This window comes from Passer domesticus, chromosome 11 (genome assembly GCF_036417665.1).
Source record: "Passer domesticus isolate bPasDom1 chromosome 11, bPasDom1.hap1, whole genome shotgun sequence".
Taxonomy (NCBI): Eukaryota; Metazoa; Chordata; class Aves; order Passeriformes; family Passeridae; genus Passer; species Passer domesticus.
Window position 1 is genome coordinate 19520958 of NC_087484.1, and position 27258 is coordinate 19548215.

At 46.5% G+C, this 27258-nt stretch overlaps 1 protein-coding gene and 1 long non-coding RNA gene across 2 annotated transcripts; one reads left to right on the forward strand and one right to left on the reverse strand.

Moving 5' to 3' along the window:
• Positions 1 to 1167: 1167 nt before the first annotated feature.
• Positions 1168 to 26252, reverse strand: EHHADH (enoyl-CoA hydratase and 3-hydroxyacyl CoA dehydrogenase). The gene is made up of 7 exons (XM_064435585.1): positions 26148 to 26252; positions 19755 to 19858; positions 18844 to 19016; positions 17157 to 17268; positions 16831 to 16935; positions 10555 to 10896; positions 1168 to 3631 (listed from the first exon to the last, which is right to left on the reverse strand). The coding sequence occupies exons 1-7, from the start codon at positions 26216 to 26218 to the stop codon at positions 2361 to 2363; spliced, it is 2178 nt and encodes a 725-aa protein (XP_064291655.1). The 5' UTR covers positions 26219 to 26252; the 3' UTR covers positions 1168 to 2360.
• LOC135309533 (uncharacterized) lies at positions 10881 to 18285 on the forward strand. Its single transcript, XR_010369755.1, has 2 exons — positions 10881 to 12962; positions 18117 to 18285. It is a non-coding gene; the product is annotated as an uncharacterized LOC135309533 (long non-coding RNA).
• Positions 26253 to 27258: the final 1006 nt, after the last annotated feature.

Genomic DNA, 27258 nt, shown 5'->3' on the forward strand with positions numbered 1-27258 from the left:
TCCTGTTAAATGAAGAAACATTTCACTCGTGGGTATATTTCTGGCATCACTGCACATTGAGCTGATGGGGACTGTGCAAGGCTGTTACCCATTTACCAAAGAAGCTCACAGAACAGGCTGGTGGTTGCTGCTGGGGCTGCTTGTCAGCAGGCACCAAGGGCTTTGATCAGGCTGCCCTGCAGGGCGGAGGGTCAAGGAGCTGTGGGTGCCCTCGGGTGTGCTCTGCCCTGCCGGGACAGGAGCAGGCCAGGGGCCGGGGCTCCCACGCACTGCCCCCGCCCTCCCCGAGCCGGGAACGCGACCTCGCGGCGGCAGCAGTGTCACCGCTGGTGCGGGGACGTCAGGCAGACAGAGCGATCGATGCTGCGCTGCTCTGGTCGATGCGGGTTTACAAATGAACTTCGGTCAGGAGAGACATTACTGGTGTGAACAACCTCTGTTGTCAGCAATCCCTGACGAGGGAAATGGACCCATCAAAGGCACCAGCACTCAGGTGCTGCAGGTGACGAGCAGCATTTCGGCCCCAGGATAGAAGCTGGTGTTATCCTGGGATAACACTGCAGCTCAGAGGAAGGGCACGTCCTCTGCTCCACAGCCTCCCCCTGCAAGGGAATCGCGCTTTCCCAGCCGATCCCCAGCGCGGGTGAGCACCGCGGCACGAGGCACGGGACAAGGGAGGTTAGCCCGGGCAGGACACCGTGTCCAGAGCTGTCCTGGGGGTGACAGAGCAGCCACCAGCACAGCAGGGCTGTTGTGTAACGTGTCACACAGAGCCTGCTCCTGTGGAAGTAGTGCTCCACCTCTGAGCCGGGCTGGATTTGCTCCCAGCTGTGGCACACCAGTGATTAGGGGCAAACTGCCCCAGTTTGCTGGGCCTAGAGTGACTCCTTCTTCAGTCCTGGAGAAAAGCCCTCCCTGGAACCAGGCACTTGGGTTGGCTTGTAGCTCTTGATGGGTTTCCTGCCCTCGATTTTGCTGCCTCACCCACTGGTGGACAGGAGTAGACAAAGGGCAAAAGAGGCATGGACCCTTTTCAAACACAAACTCCTCCAGAAACAGGAAAATTATCTAATTCCATCATGTAAAGAATGGATGGGGTAAAAACCAAAAAACAAGCACGTTTGATTTTTTTCCCCACTATCTCATTTGACACTATATAATCTGTCATTACATAATCAAAGCAGCTTTATTAAATTAAAATCAAAAGTTAAACATTCAGTGTGCCTGAGAAGAGAGTACAGACCTACCTATTCCCCACACCAGACTGGAAGATACATTCACTAGACATGTGAAATGGGAGACTTTGTCCCAAAGCATCAAGCCTGGAGCTAGTTTGGCTCCCTCTCACTGTGCTCTGCCCTTTGCTAGAGATCTACCACCTCCCTGCCTGCCTGCCTGCAAGCAGTGTCCCTGACCTTCCCAGAGCACCCAGGAAAACCTGGGCAGTGCCAGGCTGTGTTTCAGGCTGGTCAGATAGAGCCTGCTGGGCCCCAAGACCTGGTAGCTGTATTCAAGCAAAATGCAGGGAGTGATGGCAACTCATTTCCACACTGAAGGGATGCCAGAAGATGTTTCTGCTTGGACAAAGCCAGGTGGGGATAATGGCAACAGAGGATGGAGTCTGGATGCAGAAAGCCAGTCATGAGCCAACACCACAGGGCAGGTTAGTCAGGCTGATGTATTTGTGGCTTTCCTGGCATTTATTTGAGCATCCACTGGATCAGGGAGAAGAGACAGTACCAGGGGACAGCAAGGGACTGCCTCTTGCTCTCCACCCAGACCTGCTCTCTCCACTTCATTTGACTTTACCTCTGAAAGCTGCTGCACCCTTGTGCCATCTGTCCCCCAGCAGCAGGAAGGGGAAGGGAGCAGGTTCCAGTTGGCTGGCTGCAGAACAGCCAGGGAATTGAGGGGAGGTGGCTGCACAGGCAAGAACTGAAACAAACTGGGAAATAGGTTAAAGGCAGGATTTGGTAGATCCAGCAGGTCTTGATTGGACTGTGATCCTAATTTTCTTGGCTCCGACCATGATTTGCATTGTGGGCTGTAAATGCTGCTCCCTGCCTTCCCCAAAGACAGACTGGAAGAGGAGTACAGCTGTGGTGACCTGCAGGCAGTGCAAAATGAGACAGGCCTTTACACAGCAGTGTGTGAGGCTGGGGCTGAGAGAGAAGGCTGGATGAAGGCAGTGGTGACCTGCAGCAGGCGGGGACTGGGATCAATTATTGGCCAAAATTACTCCCTGCAAAGGTCTCAGAAGGCCGTGGCTTTGTTTATGGGCCTGTAGCACTTTAGGTTTTATTGGAAGAGGCAGTGCAATTGAAGCACTGCTTTCAGGAGATCAGCCTCCATCAGAGGAATCACAGCTTGGAGCTCTGCTGGCTGAGGTAGGACATCCACTCCTTGAGGGGGGGGTTCCCCACAGCCACCAGCTTTTTCAGAAAGGCACTGGGCCTCAGCCCAGGCACATCAGGGTGGGCCTCAGAGTATTTCTGCAGTTTAGCCAGCACGCGGGGCAGCCCCACGGTGGAGGCGTAGAACATGGGGCCGCCCCTGTGCTTCGGCCACCCGTAGCCATTGATGTAAATGACATCCAGGTGCTCTGGGCCTGATGCTATCCCCTCAGCCAGGATGGCAAACCCCTCGTTGATGAGGGAGAACAAGCACCGCTCCAGGATTTCCTCCTGGTCTATGAAGCGGGTCTGGATGCCGTGGGTGTCTCTGTACTGGGACAGGAAGCTGTGGAGCCATGGGTCTGGCGTGGCTGTCCTGCCGCCGGCCTTCTCGTACTGGTACCAGCCCGTGCCGGTTTTCTGGCCGAAGCGGCCCTGCTCACACAGCAGGTCGGGCAGGGGGCTGTAGCGCTGGCCGCGCCGCTGCCGGGCCGGCGTGCCTGCAGGGAGGGACGGCCCCGTCAGGCCCTGGTCCTTCCGAGACCTCCAGCCCACATCCAGCCCCGCCAGGTCAGACATGCGGAAGGGGCCTATCTTAAACCCAAAATCTTCAAGAACCTGATCTACTGCTTCTGGTCTGCTTCCTTCCTCTAAAAGGAATACTGCTTGTTGGACGTACGGGAACATCATGCGATTCCCAACAAACCCAAAACAATTCCCTACCACCACTCCCACTTTTTTCAGGGCTTTGGCCAGCTGCATAGCAGTGGCGATGGCGGTGGGGGACGTGTGGCGGCCATAGATGATTTCCAGCAGCCTCATCACGTGGGCAGGGGAGAAGAAGTGGGTGCCAATGACCTGCTGTGGGCGGCTGGTGGCAGAAGCTATTTCGTCGATGTTCAGGGCTGATGTGTTTGTACACAGCAAGGCTCCCGGCTTGCAGATCTTTGACAGCTTGTGGAATATTTCCTTCTTCAGTGCCATGTTCTCAAACACGGCCTCGATGACTAGGTCTACATCACGCAACTGATCAAAGTCCACAGTGAACTGGAGACGTGCAGGGTTATGGAAATCCAAGGTCTGGGCACCCCCCTCCATTTTCATAGCCTCACGTTCCAAAAGGAGCATCACAGCTTTCCTCCCCTTGTTGAGATATTCCAGATCCTGCTCCAAGGCTACCAAAGGTATGTTTGCCTTAACCAGAGAAGTCACAATGCCTCGGCCCATTGTTCCCAGCCCTAGGGATAAAAGCAAGATAGAATCAAAGATTATTAATAGAAAATTAATCTCCTGAAAGTAGCATTTCCTTTGTATCTCCAGGGTAAAATGTGGAGGCCTCTTGCAAACAAGTAGTGCACACATAGAAAACAGATATTGAAGACTGGGAAAAAGGAAGGTGAATCTGCTCTTTCAGTGAGCCTAAATGTTTGAAAAGAGGTAGCACAAAGGCAAGTTAGCACCCTCACAAGCTTACAAATTGCCAGTGGGATTCACCCAGTGCGCATAGACCATGTGATTCATGTCTTTGCAAAGTTTTATACCTATGGAAAGCAGGATCACTGAGGAGTGAGAACCTGGGGATCAAAGAGAGAAGCTCTGAGTTACATCTGCAACCCTGTTATGACCTTCTGCAGGCAGGTTCAAAGCAAGATTTCACCCTGAGGGTATCAGTGCCTCACTGTTCCTGTGAGGTGGTCTGTTATGGGCATTGAGCAGAGATTTTGACACTGGCAAAGTTCAAAGGGTTGGTTTCTCCCTCGTCCTTCCAAGCCTCCTCTTTGTCTCCCTCCTTTTCTCCCTCTGCGCTTCACTGCATGATCTTTGAAGCAAAAAAAAAAATCTGGCTGCTATTTCTGTAAAGACTTGGATGCTGATCTTCTCTGCACTTTGTCTCTAAGGCCTCCTGTGTCTCTCAGTGCTGGCCAAATGGGATGGAACTAATGCAGTGTTCTTCATCTAGATTTCAACATCTTCTCTCTCCTTTTAAAACACGCTGCCACATCAGTAGCCTTTTGCCTGCTGTTGACTTTCTGTCAGGTCTCTCTGCTCACCAAGAACTCTTCAAGCCCTCCAACACAGGCCATTCCTAACTTCTGGAGATTCTCAGTCTTCCTTGTCCAGCCACACAGCTAAAGCTGTTGCCCACAATTCCTGTAACTGAGAATCCACTCACACTGTATTTTTTTCCTCCAAGGTCCATAAATGTTCTACCTTCAGCTCCAACCCCCAGGAATACCAGTGCAGAGATCACTGGCTTGATCCCTTGCACCAGCTCTGTCCTCTGTTGACATTAAATGAATCTGCACTTCCCCGTGACACACAACCTACACCACTGATCCTGCTCTCCCATGGTGGAGGCTTTTCCAACTAAATTAATACAAACTAATGAGGGAAGGTCAGCACAATTTTACCAGCTTTGAAAGTGCGAAGCCTCTGAATGGGAGGATTATAAATATCCTAAATATAGCAGCGACCAGACAAAGTATAGGTTTGTTATAATTCTGTAAAAATGATTTTTTTAATCTCAGGTTTACAAATGAAAGTCAGCTAAACAAATAAACAGAAACAAGGGGATTAAAATTTTTGTCTAAATCAGCTTTGTAAAGAAGAGCTAAAATGATGTCATCATTTAAACGAGTTCCAGCAACCAAGGTCAGACAAGGTAGGATGTTTTTCTGCATGCTACACACTCTTGGCTTAGTTCTGCCCACCTTAAGCTTGTGTGCACACGAGACATTTCAAACTTTCCCTGCTTAGCCACCAGAAGATGGTTTTTACTGCCATCACTACCTAGCAGCCTGCTTACAAGCCATCATTACACTCCCAACAAAATGCTGAAGTTCCTTTCAAGGAAATTAGATTTGCTGTTTCATAATCAAGTTCTACTGAAAACTAATTTGAAAATAAATCTAGAATAACATGAATCAACTCTTGGTAATTCAGTGTCTATGGTTTGCTGGCTGAAAAACCTGAACATGAGTAACTCCTCCCACTGTGCTCACTCTCCAGAGCCTTTGATGCAGGAGCAGGTACAATTAGGGACAGGTTTTCCCTGGCTTTGGTGAGCCACACAAAGTTCTTTCTTCCTGCAGAGCAGGAGGGTAGCTCACCCCCCAAACTCTCTTTAGACATCAAGCTGACGTGTTTGCAGTCCCACATGGCTCCCTCTTGAAGTCTCTTCCTTCCCACTGTGGAAGCCTGGGGTTTCTCTCTGGAATTTCCAAGTTCTCCACACATCCTGGGTCTTGTGCACTCCTGATCCTCCCAGCTTCAGTCTCGTGACTGAAATCTTAGTGGTTCTCTTGCCTTATGAACTTTTCCTAATTTTCCACACTGCCTTTTCCTAAATCAAAACCTCTTTTGTGAGCAGATGTTCCCCAAGCTTCTTTCCCAGGGAAGCTCTGCAGTGGTGGCAGGTGATTCCCCTGGTTGCTTTTGTCATGAGTACTCCATGTAGGTTTTAGCCATCCCATGAGGGACAGGAACACATGATTGTAGTACTACACTTTCTAGGCCACAGGAACAGGCTTATGGATAAGATATGAGCTTCCCAAGCTTGTTTCTGACCTAGAAAAGCTGTCTCAACTTCCTACAGAACCCTGCAATGGCCTGTATGAAATGATGTTTAATGAAGCTGGCAGAGAGAGTAATGAAAGCCCCAAGGGGTTTGTTACATTAAAGCTTGCACAGTGTGATTCCCCTGGGAATATTTCCTAAAATTGGGCTATAAAACTAAGGAGAGCTTTGGCTATCCAGCAGCAAAAGAGGCATTTCTGAGGACTCCTCTTTTGCAATTCAGAAAGCCAAGTGATCTTGGGGAAGAATATGTTAGAGCAGAAAAAAATGTCAGGGGATCATTAGGCCTTACATGTGTAGAAGGCTGTGGAAGAAAGAGGAAGGGAGATGTCTCATGCTCAGCTCAGATCACACAGACTGAAACTCGGTGAGGAACTGCTCCAGAATTTCTGCTGTATGTTGCATTTTCTTACTCAGTGGTGCTCTCCCTTCCCCCAAACCAGGAAAAAACCCTATGCTCTCCTCTTCCATGCAGGGGACTAGCTGCATGTCCAAGGCACATCTTTCCAAAAAAGGATGAAATCTGCTTTAGGAGCAAGAACAGTGCCCAGCCATCCTGCTCCTGGTCTTTTCTTGTGAAGCTTTGACATATAATTAAAACTACACTTGTACATATGCAGTTTCAGGCCAAATATGGGTATGACAAATCCATTTGCTGGGCAAGCTGAGTGAATAATGATGGTTAATTATTGATCTGTCACGTGAGGTACTTAGAATATGAAAAATCATACAAAATTAATTGAAGGACTTTAAAATACAAATTTCAAAACAAAAGCACTTGAAATACGTGCAAGGCAGATCATGTACAGTCACACACTACAGAAATACCTATCTGTGGAAAACACTGAACTATAATGAATATTTGGACATTAAAATGCCTGGCAATTGAAATAATTCTTTATAGATTGCTAAAAATATGCAAGAACTGTTCCCAGTTTTCCTGATAAAAACAACAATAAGCAATTGGCAGTAATGGGCTGCTGTGGACTGGGGCTGCTGCTTTCTCTGTTGCAGGGTATCAGTTTCAAGCAGAAATAATGTGATACTCCAGGCAAGCAGGGAGCTGTGGGGAGATGCAGCTGCAAGGCACAGAGAGAAAAGAGCCTTCTTTCTGGGTGTTGAGGAGCCACAGAAAGTGGAAAGAGGTGGGAGCCAAGAGTTCAGAGCAACAAAAGCAAAGGAAAGTCAACATGAAAAAGTCAACATGATCTTCTCAGTTGCTTCTCACCATGCAGCAATAGGAGATGGAAGCAGCAGCATAATGCAACATGGTTTTAGTGTGTGAAACAGCACAATATTGGCTGTGGGAAAGTGGGGTCTGCATGATTTCTGAGTAGCTTAAATTGAAGCAGCATCTTTCTCTGACTGACCTCCTCTCTGCAGCAAAAATAGAGAGACCCTGGGTCACCTAGGGTAGACTCAATACTTGCATGGATGAGCAGCACTATTTTAAAAGGTGTCAGTCCCTCAAAAATCATCACCAGGATTTTGATTTCTGGTGCTGCAGGGATGTACTTCAGATCAAAAACATGAAATTACAAAACAATGTAGAACACTGTACTGGCTGGAGAATTACTTTTTGTTTCAGTAACCTGAAAGAAAAAATACAATTGTTTGGCATATTCTCTGCCTGTCTCTAATGGACTTATGATTTCACTTATATCAAAAGGCAAAATAGGAGGGAAACCTTCCAGAGGAAAGAAAAAAAAACACAAGATGCAGAAAGAAGAACAGAAAGCAGTGACACTATGGTGTGGGATTTGGGGTTAAAAGAAGGTGATCAAGAACCTTGAAGATATGTCACATGAAATGAAGTATGACGTGAAGAAGAGTGTAAGCAAAGCAAGCTCTACTGGTGGGATACAGGGGCTGTGTAATGGGAGCAGTGATTCAGCAAGGCCCTGAGGGCACTGATGGGATTTAATGCCCCTGACCAGCCACACCTGGAGCTTCCACCCACCTGTACTGCCCATTGCCTCTGAGCCTCATTTAAGCTCAGACCTGGGCTTGTGTTTCCTTCTTAAGCTTTCTTGGAGGAGTTCTGCTGGCTAACTGTGACTCTGGTCACTGTTGATCCAGACCTCAGCCTGATGGCCCACCTTTACCTTGGACCTGCATCATCCTAGGAACTTTGCTTGATCACCTGTACTTCCAGTAGCTCCTGGCCACAATCTCTGCTCCTGCCCTGCCTGCTTGCCCAGGTACTGTACATTTTGATGCAACAGTAGGTTGTGCTGCCATCCAGAGGGAGAAATGGGTGGGCAGGATCTTCAGGAATGGGGAAGTGTAAAGTTCTGTCTGTGGGGAGGAATGGTGCATGGTGGGGCTGGCTGCTAGAAAGCAGCTCCCCAGAACAGGGTCTGGGAGTGCTGGTGGACACCAGCTTGGCTCTGAGCAGCAATGTGGCCTTGTGGCAGAGCAGATCAATGGCACATGGAGCTGTGTCAGGAGGGGTCTTGCTGGAAGCCTGAGGGAGGTGATCCTGCCCCTCTGCGTGGCACGGGTAAGACCATAGCTGGAGCTCTGGGCCCACTGCTGGGCTCCCCAGTACAAGAGTGATGTGGAGTGAGTTCAGTGAAGGGCAAATAAGATAATTAAGGGACTGGAGTATGTCTCATGCGGAAGGGCTGAGGGAGCTGTGACTTCAGCACAGGGAAGGCTTGGGGGATCTCACCCATGTAAATATAAATACTTGAGAGAAAGGCACCTGGTAAAGGAGATGGAGCCAGGCTCAGATGGCCCCTGGTGACAAAACCAGAGGTCATGGGCACAGGCTGAAACATGGGAGTTCCAGCTGAACAAAAGGAAACAATTGTTTTTAGTGTGGGTCTGACTGAGCACTGGCACAGGAGAAGTTATGGAATTTTTGTCCCTGGAGATGTTCAAGAGCTGTCTGGACATGGTCCTGAGCAAGTGGCTCTAGGTGATCCCATGTGAGGGATGTTGGACAAGATGACATTCAGAGGTGCCTTCCTGCCCCAAGGATTCTGTGGTTCTGCCCCCTGCTCTTGTCATTGGCTCCCCATCCCTGGGGTGCAGCTGCTCCCTGCCAGTAGATAATTAACTGGATGTGCTGAATGTGGCTAATGCCAAGGCTGCCTGTTACCCTGGGCATGCCAAGCAGGAGCAAGGAAGAAATATCTTGGTATCTGGCTATGGTGTAATTACTGCTGGAATGCTGTTCTCACTTTGGCTATGCACCTTTTATGAAGTGTTGAAAAATTTGTGAAAGGGTAAATCAAATGACCAGAGTGTGACAGATTGTGCTTTGCAGCAAAAGTATCAGAGCACTTTGTTTGTTCTGCAGGAGGAGGAGTTAACTTAATTGTCTGTAATCAGCTATGAAAACACTGAAACCTGGAGGTGAGGTTGGGGCAATTTCAGACCATAATTCAGAAATCTATCCAGAGTGAGTGGCAAATACTTAATCCAATAGAAGAGACATGCAGCCCAGACAATTCTGCTTGGAAATAAAGTACAGATGATGTTTCTACTAGAAACTTTCAAATAGAGGTTGCATTTGTCCTCAGAATTCCCTCTAGCTCAGTTACAGCCCCAAAATAGGCAGCTCAGCTCTAACAGCCCTTCTGGCTAAACTGTCACTGTGATTAGGTCTTTGCAAGTGTGTTGCTCTGGCATGGTTTAGCAGCACAGAGCAGGGAATGTCCCTCCTGTCACCTGGCCATTCCTCCAGACTCCAACATGGGCCCTCCTGTCAATGCACACACTGCAGGACTGACAAAAGTGTGTGTCCAAAGTTCTGTGCTCTTCAAGTCATAGAACAAATCTGCTAACAATGAATGCCTCTTTACCTGAATCCTTCTCACAGGGTTTGTGATGTTTAAAAACCCATTTCTATTAAAAATATGGCATAGCAGCTAATGAAGAGAAGAGAACTTCCAAAAAATTCTCTGTGGCCTAAAGTGAGTTGTCAGACAACTCAAGAGCCCTGAGAAGCACCCAGAAAAAAGCAGTGTTGATCTGGTGAGATTTCCTTGAAACAGAATGGATGTTTTCCAAGTGCTCCATTACTTGTCTAACCATTTTTGAGTGCTGCTATCAACAGCTAGAGCTGAAAGATATTTTTTTTTTTAATCTCAGCAGTGCATTGAAGGTTTTATTTAAATTGCTCTTATAAAAAATTAATGAAGGCATTATCTTGCTGGGCTACAAAATGGCAGGAGTGGATCCCAGTGAGATGAAATCTTCTTAAAATACAGCTGTCAAAACATTTTTGTATTAATATATCCCTGAATGACTCTGTGCACATGCACTTGCAGTACAGAACTAGACCAGGAGGAGGAGAATTTCCTGCAGACCTGCTTCTAGCATGAAGCAAAACCAGGTCTTGGTGTTTAAAAGGGACTGCTTATGGTCCACACACGAAGTGTGAGAGAAAGTGAGAGAAAGCTATTCTTCTAAAGGAAGAGTGCTGATCTAGTGGCACGCGAGTTGCCATCTGAATTTGGAGTTTCCCAATGCAGTGACAGCTTCAGCAGTGGGTGTGGAGTACCTGTGTGTGTGACGGGTGTCACGGCCTGCTGGTGACCCCGAGGGAGCTACCCCCGCAGGTGGCTGTCCTTACCGATGACGGCGGCCCTGCGCACGGGCTGCGGGGCGGCGCTGCTCCACGAGGCCCCGCTGGGAGTTGCCCAGCGGCGCACGGCTCTCTCGGCGAAGAAGGCGTACTGCAGCGCCCGGGCCTGGCCCGAGGTCAGCAGCACCCGGAACAGCTCCCGCTCCCGCCGCAGCCCCTCGGCGAAGGGCAACTCGGCGGCGGCTCGCACGGCCTGGAAGCACAGCTCCGGAGCCAGGCACCCCCGCGCCTGCTGCTTCACCTTCGCGAGAGCTTCGCTCAGGAACGCTTCCATGTTGGGCAGTTTGGGAACCGGCTTAAGGCTGAGCCTGCGGGGTCCCAGGGGCTGGCCTGGGGGGAGAGAAATGGAGTTACGGAACAAAGCACCCACGTCTTTACAGATGTTGTCTTTCTAGGCTTCCAGACCCTTTTCCACAGGCTGGGGGGTCAGTCTGCCTCCTCTTCTCCAACTCCCACTGCATTAGGGCTTGCATGGCACAGTGAGCTGGGTCTAGAACTAAAGCTTCTGACATTTCTCCTTATTTCTACTTGCTCTGACAATTACGATTTTTCAAGTCCCTTCTCAGACTTCAAAAAAAGTAAGACTTCATTTTCAAATAAGTCGTTCTCTCCTTCCTTTTCTCAGCCTCATAGTGCCCTGACTTTCCAGTTCTCTCCCTTTACAGTCCTAGCTGCCACTTTCATATGGATCTTTCTATAGGCTTCAGTAATGAAGCTTTCCTCCAGTATTGTTTAGTATTCAGGACCCAGTTGACATTAGCCAGAGGCATTCCTGCCAGAGGCCCGACCCAGGCATTGACAAGAGAGTGGAAAACACACCCTGACTGAAGGAGCCCCTCAAGTCACTTTGGGATTAACCAAAAGGGGATCTCACTCAGCATGATTTTGGCAGCAAATGGGAGAGTTCATGTTTGTGTCAGCAAGTGATGAATCAAGCAGCCACACAAATATGCGAAGTTTATTACAGACAGAGGTTGCTATGGTGATACCTAGAAAGGATTTTAATTGAGAGAACATACTTATGGTTCAGATGTCAAAATTCTGTCTTCTTTGTAAGTACAGACCTGGCCATTCTCAGGTGTTCCTCTGCTCTAAAGGCAGCTTGCTCAGGGAAGAACAAGATCAGCAGTTCAGGATGTATCCCCTGGATACTGCAGCATTCTCACAAAGACTCTGCTGCCATCACAGCCATACCCAGATCATTAACTGCAGCATGGCACTGCGTGGATGGCTACTGCTGTTCCCAGAGGCAGCCAGGACTGCCACCAAAGTCAGGTGTGGGGCTCAGAACCTTATGCTGAAGCTCTCTGGGGACAGAGTCTCATTGCTCTGGCCTCTTAGATGAGCTCTGCTATGGGGGCACACTTCCTTCCAAGGCAGCATATTGCATCTGGCTCCCCTTTCTCTTCCTGTTGTCTGAGACAGGGAAGTGCCAAAGCACCAGCAGAATACTCAGGAAATCCTACAGGGGATACTGAAGAGCAGGAATAGTGGCACTGCTGCAGGCATGGCTGCCTGAGATACAAGTCCTGACTCTAGCTCTTCCTCCAAGACTGAGCAATGCTTAGGAGAAACTGAAATACAAGTTTCCAGGATGAGTTAATACAGTGATTTCTTGTAATAAAGGTCTTCAGAGCTCAGGTTTTTAATTAAGCCTCTTAGTGAGCACAAAAAGATGAACACTCACTGTGTAAGTAGCTTCCCTTGTAATCAGAGTTCATAAAAATGTTTTCACATTGACAGTGGATATAATTTGTATCAGCCAGTATTGCAGGATTTAGTCAGGATAATGTTCCTTTATTTTGGAATAATTTTCCCCCTAAGTTTTTAACCCAGAAATGTTCTTTATCTGCAGTTCTTTATTTAGGACTTAAATAGTGGGTTATATTCCATCACAAGAGGAAAGCTCAGGCTTGTCCCAGAAAGCTGATCTGATGGCTGGAAGATGGGGCAGATCAAGGGACTTCATATGACAGCCAGTGGAATGGGCTGGTAAAAAAGGAATACCACTGGAAGCCTTTAAGCTTGGTCTTCAGACAGCAAATAGTACTGTAAGCACAAATAGTGATGGGGGATGTCAGTTCCTCAGACTGAAAAAAACCTCAGGGTCCTGTAGTAAAATTCTTATTTTAGCTGCAAACTAAATAGGTTTTCTATAGCACCTCTGTGCAGTATCTTAGCTTCTGCAATGCCAATAAAAATAAAGGACATGTTTATGATCAGGAAAGAATTATCAGAATCCAAGTCTGGGAAGAAGAGATCAGTGTGGGACACCTGCAGCTTGATTTCTGAAAGCAAAGCAGCAGGAAGATGATGAACAGTGCCAGGCATCAGTGCTGCAGGAAAAGCATCATCCACACACAGGAGCTAACACAGACTCCTGCTTTGTTTACCAGGTTTGTAGTCCAGGGGCACAAAGGGCAGATCAAGTCTATAAAATTTCCATCAGCAAATGCACCACGCATGCAGGCAGTATCAAATATTATGTTATTTAAAGAAAGAAATATCATCCTAGAGTTGTAAACCCTTGGGGCACTATGAGATGGCACATGCAAGAGACAGGGCCAGCCTAATGTTCTTCCTCATGCAGGGAACCACTTGTGAATTTTTGAGGAATAAAGCTGAGCCCTGCCCCTCAGGCTGCCAGAGACAATTCCAGGCCATGTCAGACCTGTTACAAACTCTGTTTAGTGTCCAAAGGACACTTGGCTAGGCCTCTATCTAAGGAAGGTGTCAGCCAGAACCTTGAGCCCTGGGGAGAGATTAAAATGTCTTGATATTGTGCATCTTGGCAGAGGTGGCTCATGGAAAGGCCTTGCAGCTCTAAGGGAAAGCCTTTCTCCCAGCCTCCATTTCAAGGATGCAATTACCCACCAGCAGCATCTCTTCCACCCCTAGCTTTGATGAGCCTCAGAAGGAACAACTGCTTCCTCTGCAGCAACTCCCAGTAGCTTGCAGGCTGAAACTCATCATATTTGCCCACAGATTAATACCTGGGGGACTATGAGTTACTCCAAATTGCTCTGGTTTTCCTTGTCTCATTGGTGCAAGGCATTGGTACTGCTCTGCTCTGAGGTCAGTCAGCAGGTGAGGTCAGAAAAACAAGGGGTGTATGTGGAGAGTTTGCTGTGTGGAGACCAGGAGCCAATTTCTTCTCCAGCTGAGGAAGACCAGAGCAGGCCAACAAGAAGTGGGCAGGATGAGATGCAAGCTGCTGCATGTCACCAGCAGTTCCAGCCATTTGTCAATTTTGTGATGCCATCAGCTGGGAAAAGCTTGAAATGCAGCTTTGGATTACTGCAGTGATTGTCAAGCACATTTAATGAAAGGATGTTCTCCTTGTCCCCAAGGATTCAGCTCCTGTCTATTCCTTTTAAATAATGCCTTCAGAAGTGAAGGTATTTTCTTTAGCCTGGAGAAGCCAGTTTGCCTGAGAGGTCAGGGAATTATTCTTCCTTCCTATCTGCAATACATAAATACAGGTTTTCAATGAAAAATCTAATTCAGAATTGGTAATTGCCTGTGTGTGTTCCTACAGCCACTTACTGCTTCAGAGCATCTTTTGAAGGTGTTCTTCATTAGGAACAGCCCATAAAAATGTATGGATGAGAATACTGTCCCAACGTGCCATAAAAGCAGCTCTGTCAGCTGTGTATCACAACAGTAATCAAGGACCCCTGATACAGTAAGGCAGTCATTTGAGACTGATCTCTTGCCATGAGATACTGCAGCTCTGGTGCTGAAAAAGCTTTAGAAGAAAATTATTTCTGAATTGATTCTTTGAGAGTTATCTTGCAGTACTGCCTTCCTAGGAATAGAAATTCCAGTGGTGACAAAACCAGTTATTTAGCCAGACTGCTCTGTAAGAAGTCAGCAGTTGGAGCTTCATGTTTTAAAAAAAATCTCACCAGAAACAAAATGCTGCATGCCACACAAAGCCAGTGGAATTTTGTGATGGCATTTTTTTGGTACGTTCTCTTTGGTTTTATTAAGATCATTTGAAAAGCATTCACTGAAAGCAGAACTCCATGTGAACAATCTCCAGACCAGCTATACAAGACTGTCATCTCTTCTGCAGCCCTGTTAGTGCTTGATGGAGAAAAATGAAAGCATTGCCTTGCCTTTGTAGGACAGGAAATTTATTAACTTCAGGCAAAGGCCAAAGCAAGGAATGACTCAAAAGAAACATACAGGCCCTGGGTAAAATCTTTCAAATTCTTAGATAACCTGAGGGTAAATGGTGCATCAAAACTTGTCATGGTCTTCTGCGGGGTCTAATGAGAAATTTTTCAAGCAGGAAAGAAATAGATTAGCTGGCTCACCAGTGTTTTCACCGTTAAAACATGTACTTTAAATGCCAGTAAAGCTGTTGGAAAGAGTCTGAAAGCATTTTTAAAGTTCTGTGGGAGTTGATATATAGTGTGATGTGAAACACCATCAATGGCATTACTCATTTTTGCTGGGATAACTCAAACCAGCAATAAACAGTGAAAATCTAATAATGAGTAAGACTGGGACAGCTACTTGCTGGACTTTCAGCCAGGATCCTTGTATGCTTATACAACTCAGAAAAAAAAACCCAACCCAAGCTACATTGGTAGCTACAATTTCCAAAGAAGATGATGCTAAAGAACAGGATTTTGCCAATATTAGTAGTGGACATAAGCTCCAGAAAGCACGTTACCCTAAGAAAGAGTGTGGTCAATGCTTCCTTCCTGAGGGTCTCCTGTCAGGCCAAGCTGGCTTTCACAGCTGTCAGCCACTGCACAATGTCTGTCATGGAGGAAACAAGCATGCAAATGTCTAGACTCCACCTGATTGCACATAGCATTTGTTGAAATCCAGAATGTTTTCAGGTTTGCCAGTTCCAGCAATGTATCCATTACTCATTTCATGACACACTGCTGCTGCTGTCATCAGTGCTGGCACAGATCTTGTGCAAAGCATCATTCAGAGCCCAGAGGGTACATCACAGGGAGCACTGTTTGTTGGGTTAATTTGCCTAGAAGAGTGGTAATATTTCACTGCTCTCCCAACAGATGGAGGAACAGAATTTTCATTCAAAACAGACAAACTCAGCGAACCAAAGTACCTTTGTTTTTCTTAGAAGCAGCAGTGAAGTACATCACCCATCTCTTGCTAAAGAATTATATTTAGTCTGATGACATAAAGGAAAGAGAAAAGAGGACTGCTTATGTCATTGATTCTGCACTGGAAAATGAAGCCCTAACATACTGTGGGATGAATGCAGTGAGAAGGATGGATATCTGCTATAGAAAACCCAGCCAAGGGACACCTTGGTGCCTGTCTGGTACATCTCAAGGTGTGGGAAAGTATACAAGATGCTGATATTTAAGAACAGTCAATTCTTTGAATTACCTTAAAATATGGTGCATTGTCATCTAGGACAAAACTTAGGATGCCTCACCTTCTGGCACAGAGAAGGGGCCTTGTAGTGAAGAGAACTGGAGAAGCAAAACCAACACCCCAGCTTGGACAGAATTGCCATGCAGTCTAAACAGGAAGGATTTTTTTGCTTTCCTGCATTCAGCTCATTATGACAGAGCCCCAGATGAAATCCAGTGGTCAGGTTCCAAAGGACAAGGTCAGTAGGGGAAAAATGTTCTATTTTCTCTAAAGACAATGCTCCTCACGCTGCACGAGGAATTTTCCTCTTCTTAAGTTAACTCCAGCAAATTTGATTCTGTTATTTCTAAGATGGGGGAAAAAATCTCTCCCCCTCCCTCCTGTCTGCACAGGCCATTTTTTACATGGCACCCAAAGGATTAGGCACAGAGTCACTTACAGACCATGGATCATTAAATTGAGCACAGGATGTGCCAGCCCCTCCACTATAGGGAGAAAGTTATTTTTGCTCAGCCATTATGGATGGTGCAACCAGAATGCGCGCAATGCCAGCTGGGATCCAGAATTATATGTGGATAGAGCATTTACTCCCCAAAACCTGGGGAGTGCAGCACCCCAGAAGAGCATGTGAATTTGGATATACAATTAAAAAGCAGGAGGACTTGCTATATATCTGTTCTCTCAATCTCAGTTGAATTTCTGCAGCCTTCCAGCATCTGATTTTTTTCACTTCAGACAACAGGAAACAAATTCTGCAATTAATTCTATCTTATATGGATGCCAAAACTCAAGAATGGAGCATATAAATTAGAACAAACTGGTGGGCTTTTTTCTGTCTCTTTTCAGCCCTGAAACATCACCAATTATTTCCTGGTACTGCTACAATTTGTTCCTCACCAATCACTTTGTTTGCCAAACGGATTGCTGCCTCAATGGTGTTTTCTTCAACAATTTCATCAACCAAGCCCAGCTTCAGTGCTTCAGTTGCTGGAATGTGTTTTCCTGCCATAAAAAAGAGAAATAAGGTGACCACAGTGGAGCCTGATGGGCAATTTTGTTCTTTTCCATCTGATCAAATGACTTGTGCAGCTGGTAATTAGCCCCTCATGGGTGGAAGCAAGTAGAATTACAACCCAAGAAGCTACACAGGTAAAAGATTCCTGGTTTTTAGATCAACTGGTATGACTCAATGCCATGTTCTTCTATACAGACACAGCATTTACCTGTAGTGATCATATCCAGAGCAGCTGGTACTCCAATCAGTCTGGGGAGTCGCTGAGTGCCTTCAGCACCTGGAAGTAACCCTATGGTGACCTCTGGCAAACCCATCCGAGCCTAAAATGCAGTAAAATGAAAAAAAAAGTCTGATCAGAAAGAGTGGTAATTGCAAACTGAGCAAAATAGAGGAAAGACAAGCAGATGTGAGTCACATTGCTCCTCTAGGAAGCCTCAGAATTTCTACATAGAAACCTCATCCTTGCTTTTTGCTACATAAAATATTTAAGAAAAAAAAACCAAAACACTTGACCATTTGAAGGATTCCTGTACAAATGCACAAGGAAAGCATGACCTTTCAGAGGATTTGTGTGCTAGTACAGCACTGGGGGACAGCTGTAGGGCCAACAGCATTCCCTAGATTGGCACATCTGTCAATAATGCTTTCAAGTAGTTGTTACCAACTGTTGGAGGGCACGCTGGCTTAACTTTCATCTCCCTACTCTAATTCCTGCAAGTTTAGCAAAGAGTTGGAAGGAAACTTAAAACCATCTTGTTTCACTACCTGCCATGGGCAGGGACACCTTCCACTACACCAGATTGCTCAGAGCCCCATCTAACCTGGCTTTGGATACCATTTGAACTCTTCCCTAATCTTCCTTCAAATGTCTCTTGGTGCATTTGATATCTGGTAGAGTCATGGCAGATAAGCCAGGGCAGCATGAAGCGTATGCCCTTCAAGTCTTTTTTTGAAAAAAAATTATCCAGATTTTGTTGCCTATAAAAATAGTTTGCACATTTTCTATAAAGCTTTTAAGAGACTTTGAGTTACTTTAAGTTCCAGTAGTCATGGCACTTCATAATGTGGTTTAGTGGGCATGGTGGTAATTGGTCAAAGGCTGGACTTAGTGATCTTGGAGGTCTTTTCCAACTTTATTGATTCTGTGATTCCATGGCCCTCACCTTAGGTGGCACAGAGGATGATGTGGAGTATCTCTTTATGCTGTTACAGCAACCCACACTGCCACAGAGAAAGTGACTCACTGCAGAAGTGAGGGGAGGGCCCTGCCAGTGAGGAGTCTGTACAAGGAGACAGGTACTGCTCAAGGTGGTTCAGCATTCCTGAACCTTGAAGGAGGGATTGAAGGAAAAAAAACCCAGATCATTCCTGAGGACTCTTTAAGCTGCCTCTTGTTCAAAGTGCTCCTTGGGGACCCAGAGCTCATGAGGAATCTAACCATAAATGCTCCATGCTAGCTGAGTTTCAACTCCTTTAGAAACGAGGCCATGAGCAGAAAGAAGTGCAAAATTCACAAGGCTGGGGAAAAAAATAAATAAGAGAAAGTCACGCTGCATGAGTCAGTAAGATACAGCTGTCTGCATCAGAATATAGATAATGAGACCTAGGGCAAATTAACATTTGGTTACTGGAGTTCTACACAGCCATCTTATCCTACTAGTTACTTTATATTTAGAAATGCCTTGAAATTAGTTATTTAGTAAGGCTTAGGAAAGATGTCAAGGGTGGTGGTGTAGGTGAAGAATGTCTGAGCACACAGACTAGTGTCCTACAGCTATAAAGCCACTCTTCTCTGAGCAGAGTGTCCCAGGAAAGCACCCTGTCCCTCTGCTCGTGCCATCTGTACCTGGCTCCCGGTGCCCCCAGCAGCCCCTCTGGCCCGCAGGCTGTGTTACCTTCACGTGTGCAACGCGGTAGTGACAGCCCAGCGCCACCTCCAGGCCTCCTCCCAAAGCGACGCCCTCGATGGCCGCCACCACCGGCTTCTCGCTGCTTTCGATGAGAGACACGATGGGGCCCAGGGCACCTCCAAGTCTCTTCGGAGAGGAAAACCCTCGGATGTCAGCTCCTGAGGGAGCACCAAAAGGAGGAATTAGTAGGTGAGGAGGTGGCTGGAACAATCCTTCCCTCCATGCCACTGGACACAGCTGCTCACAGATGCCCAAGCCCTTGCAGTGCTGCTGGCAGGAGAGTGGTTAACAGGAATCACCCCCTTTTGGGACCACCTTCAAGGAACCCTGCATCTATGATCCTGTTCACAGAGCTCCGAGGAAGGCTGAGTACAAAAATACAGAGTAACTGTAAGGATCATACTGTAAGTCACTGCAGGAATGTGCAAACATTCTTGGTGTGATAGTGAGCCTGGAATAGTTAAGTGCTAGTTACTACAAACAAGCAATGTAGAACTGCACAGAAATTCCCTAGCTTTTCAGCCTTCTTCAACTGGAGATCTGTTACTCACCACTGCCCTACCCCAGGTATATTCCATGCACTAGACCAGTAAATGGTCCAGAGATTTTACATAAACAAAGCTACAGGGACTGAGGAAACTCCAGGATGTTGTGGAGTTGAGCAGCTGTCCCTCATTTCAGAATGAGCAGACCAGTTTACTTCTGGCCTGTTTCAAGGTCCAGCTTGTCATGTGGCCCATGTCAGTTGTGGTACAGAAATAGACAAAGCACCCTCTCTTGTGGCCATTTCTAGCCAAATCAGGACTTTTGTCAGCTGTGTGATGAAGCAGAGAATCTTCAGATGTGATGGGTGGAGAGTGTTTAATCTTTTGCTCAGCCTGTGTTTGATGTCTTACCTGCACTGAATTTCCCATTTTCACCACAAATCATAACAGCTTTCACTGAGGGATCTGCATCTGCTTTCTTCAGCCCATCCTCTAAAGCCTGGAGAACTGCCAGACTGAAATAAAATAGAGATTCAGTATTCATCAAATACATTCCCCTTCCAAGAGGTCTGTGCTAAGAACACTGAGCAGCCCAGTGACAGTGAGCACCATGTCCAACAGGCAGTCCCCATGGCTGGCTGCTGCCCTCCAGGTAAGGAATTATTCCAGATAAGGAATCCTGTCCTTATCTCCCCCTTCCTCCAAGGACAAGCACCCAAACCCAACAGGCTGACTGCTGACCTGTCAGCCACTACCTGGAGAGCTCATCTTCAGGCTATGACACTGCTGTTTCCACAACAAGCAGCACAGGGAAATGTTCTTTTGAAGATGTTTTTATGAATTAAACATTCAGATTTTCAAGAAAACAGTTTAGCATAATTTAGAAGTAATTAATGCTAAACCACTGACAATCTAAGAGCTTTTTGAAAGGAGCTCTAGGGATAAAAAAAGTTATCTTTCAAACACCTGACACAGGCTATGCTGATGTTATTAATGCCTTCATCTTGTGAAGATTTGCACATAGGTCTGGGCTTAAACTGGTGTGGGATCCTGTCAAAGAGAATTTGGGCATGAAACACTTCACTGAACATGTCTTGATTCATCTGAACAGGTAGCTCTGCAGGCACCAGCAGTAAATGTGGCCAGCAAAGAATTAATGAAGAATTTTAAAATGGATCTGTAGGAGCATAAATAGTGTTTTTTTCAAATCAAATATTTAAAAATCTGACCCAACTGTATGTCCACTTTGCATTTTCCTCTTTAAAGCTAATTCATGTGTGTGTATGGATGGACTTGGAGAACCTAGTCAGTTTTAGAAGGTGGTAACAATAGCGAGAGTAGGTAAAAATAGAAGCAGTAGCACTTCAGTAATAGAAATATTAATACAAATGTAATGTGTATATAATTTAGATACTGAAATGTACTGCTATACACACAGCCTGATATTGTTTGTGAGAGACTATTAGAGATGCCTCTGATACAGAAAATCTGAGCCACAAGCAGTTGAAGACTGGAGGAATATCCAGGAAGTATCATCCCCACTTGCCCAGTCCTTTATAAAACCACCTTTCCTTCCTAGACCTTCCCCAAGCCCTGGGCCCAGCTCCACGTGTGAGCTTGGTGCTGAGGAAAAGGGAGCAGAGCTCTGCTGATGCCCAGTGGAGAGGAGCAGTGTTAATTACACTGAGCTAATCAAAAGGCCTGAGGCACAGTCAGCTTGTGCATGTTGCTATGTGTTAGAGGGCATTTCATCTAAAAAGGAAGCCTGTGGTGAAGTAGATGAAAACCACATCATTGTACTCTTGTGTGCAGACATTTTTGCAGAGCAATGCTTGCAGAATTCATGTGGGAATCCATAGTCTGCAAAGGGAAACCTGAAGGCCCAAGGAGCTCCCTGTAAGGCAGCTGTGCAAAGGAATCCAGCCAACCTCTGCATATTCCTCCTTCAAAATCAAAAAAATTAAAGACAAACCATTGGCAAAGTGTAACAATCAGGGCTGTTGGCTGAGGAGGGCTGTCCAAGAGGATCTCCAGGACAATCTGCTGCCTGTAGGCTGTGCTACACAGGAGGGTCAGTGGGAGCCCTGAGACCTGACAGCCAGAGCCTGGGAGAAGTGTTATTTTTGGAGAGAGAACAGCCAGTTATGTACCAATTGCCCAATCCAGACATCAAAGACAACTCTGAAGTCTGGTATTAGTAGTGGTTCTGAAGGCTGAAACTTAAAATGAGAATAATTTGGCCATGCCAAAGTAAAACTGTGAGGTGAGTCAGTAAAGGTCCCTCCACTGCACGTAGGTCCACATAGCAGAATATGAAAACATTTCCAAATTTCATACACTAAATGTGTTTTAGTATATTAAAAAATTGTGTTTTATCTCCTTCCCCCCTGGCATATTTGTGGTTGCTGCTATTTGAGGAGCACCCACAGGCTGCACCCAATGCTTGCTGCTCTTTGAGTTCTGTTTGTGCATCAGTAAAGAGCCAGGGCACAGCAATACCAAAATCACCCAGGGGCTGGGAGATTGCAGGGAAAGCCATTAGGAAATGTCATTACACTCTACAAACCATGGTGCAAAGAGGGAGAAAAAATATGTTCCATGACCCAAACAAATGCGAAGTTACTAATTTGTGATTATTATATAGACAAATGGCACAATTCCATCAGGAGCAGACAAGAAGCAATCAGTATTTGTGCCTGTTCCAGGCAGATGCAAAATGCCCAGCTAGAAGGGTTGTCTGCACAAATGGGAAGGTTCAGGGTTCCATGGAGTAAATCAGTTCCAAGCCCTCAGCACTTACAACAACATTCTATTACCAAAATAAAAACTAGTCTTCAAGGCTGCCACAAAATCAGTTTGATCCCTGCCTCGCCCAACAGGGATGTTCATGACAGTGAATAATTTAACTTGCTACTTGTGTAAATATCTCTTCTATTTCCATATAACTTTTCCCCAGTTGGAATTTTTGTGGGATAAAAAGGAAGAAAAATCAGACTTTTTGCAGTTTCCTGTTTCCCTAAGATGGAGTGATAAGTTTGCCTTGGATATGTCACAGTCCAAAAGAAGACTGCACTTTTTTGTCACTCACATGTTATAACTGGCAGTAAAAGATGTAATTTTCAATTAAAGCACCATAGTAAAATATATGACAGTAGAATTATAAAAGTGCTCAGGAGAATCCCAGCTTCAAACTGCTAGAGCATTAAAGAAACAAAAAGTCACTGTAATTTTCATAAGTATTTCATTACTGTGACACTGCCATTCACTTAGCAGTAACAATGCCAAAATTCCCTCCATGCTTTCCAAGGCTGCATCCCATGCCATGCAGTCATTTCCACCATGGGTACCATGTTGTCTGCAGGAAAAGTGATTCTGCCAAGGTGATTCAGTGTTCCAGGTTTCAGGAACAAAAAACAGGTACTCTTAAAGAGTAGGTGCACACCAGAGCAAGAGAATATTCTTGGACATTACCATACCAGGTTTTTATTTTATAGATCTCAGTGCAGTGACTGTGAGGTGCTGGATTTGTAACAGGATTTTACTATCTACCTTAATTATTTCACATTTTAGCTGGAGTGAATGTGAATTTCTTCCATTTAAAAAACAGTAATATCAGGGAATCCTGAGAATTTACTTAGTCACATTTAAAGAAGTGAAACTCTAAGCCAACAGTGGAAAATATTGTTTATGGAAAACATGCAGGTCTGGTCCTTTTCCTTTGTACTTTTCTCAGCTTCAAGTATACTTTAAAAACCTGCAAATCCCAAACTGAACAACAACAATCCAGGCTCTCCCATTGTCATAAGCTCCTTTTCCTTTGGATAGTTTCCTGCAGTGTTTTTCTTTGCACTAACTCCTGGGTATTACATAATCCCCTACTTGAAATTGAGGACTTGTGTGCTGGAGTTACCTGCTCTGCTCTCCCTTGCTTCAGTGTAGATCCAGCTGTGTAGCAGCTACTGTCACACACTGTTGTGTGCCAAGTTGCTAATACACCTTGAACAGTTCTGCACATAAATTAAGGCCAGAAGCAGAATGGCATCTTTTGGGTGGAATTTTAGAATAGTTGTTTTCGGGAGCAGGTGCTAAATAATCCCAGAATTTTCTCTCTGTATCTCATCCTGATGAGTGCTGATCTGTGGGTAATCACATTCTCCCCTCATTGCTACCTGTCTGAAACTGCAGCTTCTCTCATCTCCTTTGCATTTTCTGATTTTAAGGTGATCAGGGTCAGAAGGACAATCCTGGCAGACAGAGAGGGCCTTTCCCAATCAAACCTGTTATGCTGTCACACTTCATAGAATCCCACACATAAGCTGCCCTATTGCATGGCCTCCCCTGTGCTCCCTGGAGCTTTTCTGTCCTTGTCAGCTCAAATGTTGAAATACTCCTTAAAGTCCTTCTAATTCCCAGAGTCAGCAGCCTGCCTCTGCTGAGAAGGGGTAGTCAGTCCTTCCTTTTGCAAGTCTTGTCTTTCTGTTCCCCCAAACTCCCAGTTCTTTGCATATCTAAATCCCTTCTCTCACTGCCATGGTTTTTTAGATGCACTGTGAACACTAAACTGCAAACCAGGAAAAAACCCTCCAAACAAATCAAATTTGGCAGATGCCACCTCTGCTGGTGGAGAGTGATTAGCTTAAAGGGGAGTCTGTGTGGGAACCGAATTTGCTGCCAGACTCTCAGGTCAGCACACATTTCTCAGGAAAGCACTGCCCCAAGGTACCAGCAGAGGATGATGTCAGACAGGAGAAAGCAAATTCCTGCCCACCAGTGGCTTCTAAAGTGCTAATGGCCGGTGTGATGGCCCAGGAGGGGGAAATGGATAAGGGGGAGAGGCAGGGGAGGCTGGAGCACAGCAGCAGAACCTCACCAGTCTTAAAAAGCATTTGTGCCTGATGTGAAATGAAATTTTCAGGGTTGCTCTTGTCTGTAACTTCTACAGCCCCCATCACCTGTGCAGTCAAACATTTCCAACAGCACTAACAAACCTGCTCCCTGTGGTCCAGTACAGAAATGTGCAGGAGCAGGAGCAGCCAGGGATCAGTGTGCTCTACCTTCCCTAGCTGCAGTCACACCTCAGCTAACACCTACCCGATGGCAAGGGTGTGACAATTATGGATCTCTTAAAACAGGTACTGTCCTGGCACACCACCAAAGACCACAGACATGTCTCAAGTTGTAGCTTAATGGATTGGAAGTCTGCCAGGATCTTCCTTCTTCCCTGTGGGGCTGAGGGACAGGACCACAAGCACTCAATCTATCACCCTTGGTGTATCAGAACTGCACCTTGCTGTGAGGCACTGCAGGGCCAGGAGCAAAGGGCAGTAAAGGCAGAGATCTGTCCTGAAGATCCTGTTGTGCTGTTGCTGTTCAAAGGCAGAGGTGACTTTGGGTTTTCTCCAGGAGTTCTCAAAGAGGGGAGTTAAGGTTCCTTAAGCACATGTCTGTTACTGCTGAAGGTTGGACTCAGTGATTTTAAAGGTCTTTTCAACGTCAGCAATTCTATGATTCTTTAGGTCTGCATTTTGTATTGTTCATGGTAAGGATTGAAAGTTTATTGTGAGCACAGCCTGGAAGTTTTCTTAGACTGGTCTTGGGCCCAGGAGGTCCAAAGGATGTCTTTCATGTCTGGTTCATCTAAACTCATCAAGTCATTCCAAGTTTCTCACGGTAATCATCCGAGCACATGAAAATATTCTTATTGCACTTCTGAACAAGTTGCAACAGAAAAGTGAGCAGTGCCAGCTACAATGTAGCTTTTCTACACAAAGTCAGGTTTCATCTCCTTTTCATGCTCTTCCTTGTCTCTACGAGCTTCTTTTTAACAAACTTTCTCATTTGTAAATCAAGCACAACTGCAGTGGGGTTATTTTTGGCTTGTGAATACAGCCTGAATAGACACTGTGGTCACTGTTACTGAACAACTACAGCTGCTTAGAAAGGGTTTATGTGCTCCTCAGAACTGAAGGAGCTAAACCCCACAACTAATGTAAAGCCAAAAGCACGTAAGTCCCTTTCAAGACACATGAAAATCTAAAATTTCAGAGGTTCCTACAGATTGGTGTTTGACTTTGTTTTTCACTGGCTCGTGTTTGAGATTGCACAGGGCCCTTCTTGACCAAGATCAGTATTTAGAGGTCAATTCCTTAGTTGTTTTTAAAGGCCAAATGAACTGTTTTCTGATAGCCCTGGCTGAGTTTAACCCTGGGGCCAGCTCTGCTTGCTGAACCACGCCTGACATCCACAGAGCCCTTTGCCCTGCCCCCTGTGCACACTTGGATAGCGCAGGGATTCGCCAGGCAGGCTCTGAGCAGTGTGGGGCAAGCAACCAGACCAGGAAATCTGAGGACTGACTTGTACCAAGCAGCGCTGAAGGCACTCCAGGCTGAGCTGTGCTCTGTCTTGCTGAAGCAGTGTCTTGGTGTTTAAAGACTGGAAGATGATGAGAAATAGGCAAAGTTTTTAAACACCCTCCAGGGGACATGGCAGAAAGTAGGGATTGCTGAGCCTGGCACCTCTCCTGTGAAACCCCCCAACTAGAAATTACAAGAAAGCGCAGAAATTATGGCAAAGTTCAGCGTGTTGTTTGCACAGCGAGATCCAGGCTACCTCCGAAGGAGCCGCCGGGTCCCCTGCGAGTGCTGAGCGGTGTAAAAGTCCCGGCTGAGGCTCTCTGGGGCCGCCCCCGCTCCGGGGCTGGAGGGAGCCGCATGGGGCTCGGAGCGAGGGAACGGGGTGAAAAGGAAGGAGCTCGGATATTCCCCCACCCTCCCACAAGGGCTCCCCGCGGCCTGCCGGCGGTACCTGAGCGCGTTCACGGGCGGGTTGCAGAGCCGGATGACGGCCACGGCCGAGCCCCTGGCGTGCTGCGCCATGCCGAGCGCTGTCCCCGTGTCCCCGTGTCCCCGTGTCCCGTGTCCCCGTGTCCCCGTGTCCCCGTGCCCCGCCGTCCCGGGCCAGCCCCGCCCGCAGCCCGCCCTCACCGCGGGGCCGGGCCGGCCTGCAGAGAGCTGCCTCTGCTGCGTGCAAAACGCGGAATATGGACATTTTTCTTAAGAAAGGATGTTCATTAATGTTTGATCTTTATAGCTTTCAAGCCTAATCAACAAGAAAGGAGATTTAATCTGTGGAACAGCAGCTCACAAGCTCTGAGTGATGCCCGGGTGTTGGGAAGATAAATCCTTTTTGGTAGAATTGCCTTGTTAAGGTCCAGGGCTCTGCAGGTTTCAATGATCTCAGTCCCAGGGAGGGCTGACAATGCTTGGGAAGGATGTGTGTGAGTGCCACTGAGAGTGGGCACACAGAATGCAGAACTTAGAGGCCACAAGGACATTTGGCAGAACCCCCAAAATAAGGAAGAAACTGATAAAGCCAACCCAGCAATTGTGCTGCAATCAGCTCTGATGGGTAAAAGGCAATTCCATCAAGGGGCAGGTCATGACCAACGACTCACAGACCACTGACCCAAGAAAACACTGACCCAAAAGAAGAGAAATACTGGGCTAATTAGCATGAGAAACGAGAGAATCATTAATCAGTAGAAGATAGGGCACTAAATAACGATGTAACTTGCACCCAATGAACGTCAATACCTTCATTTGCTAAAATATATAAATAGTGAAAAGTTTTGACAGTTGTGCTGCTTTTGTGGATTTGCCACCCAGTCTCCTTTCTGTGCAGAAATGTAAATAAATCAAATACCCTGACTCAGGGTTGGATTGGCACTTTGCACCCTGGGTGACAGAACCTATTCTGGGACAACACTGGGATTTAATGTGTGCTCCCAGGCAAGCTCAGTCCCTCTGGTCCTCTCAGGCATCACTTCCTACCAGCCCCTCAGCTCAGTGCAATAAAGCCACTGGAAAAAGAGCTGAGAGGTGGGGGGAAACATAGTTTATAATGTTACAATGTGTAT

Bases quoted from the DNA above. Each gene is read 5' to 3' on its own strand.
- EHHADH (XM_064435585.1), bottom strand. From the start codon at position 26,218: ATGGCGCAGCACGCCAGGGGCTCGGCCGTGGCCGTCATCCGGCTCTGC. The intron at 19,017-19,754 runs GTAAGACATCAA...GTGCTCCCTCAG, and splicing joins AAATGGGAAATTCAGTGCAG to GAGCTGACATCCGAGGGTTT. The intron at 17,269-18,843 runs GTAACACAGCCT...ACTGCATTTTAG, and splicing joins ACCGCGTTGCACACGTGAAG to GCTCGGATGGGTTTGCCAGA.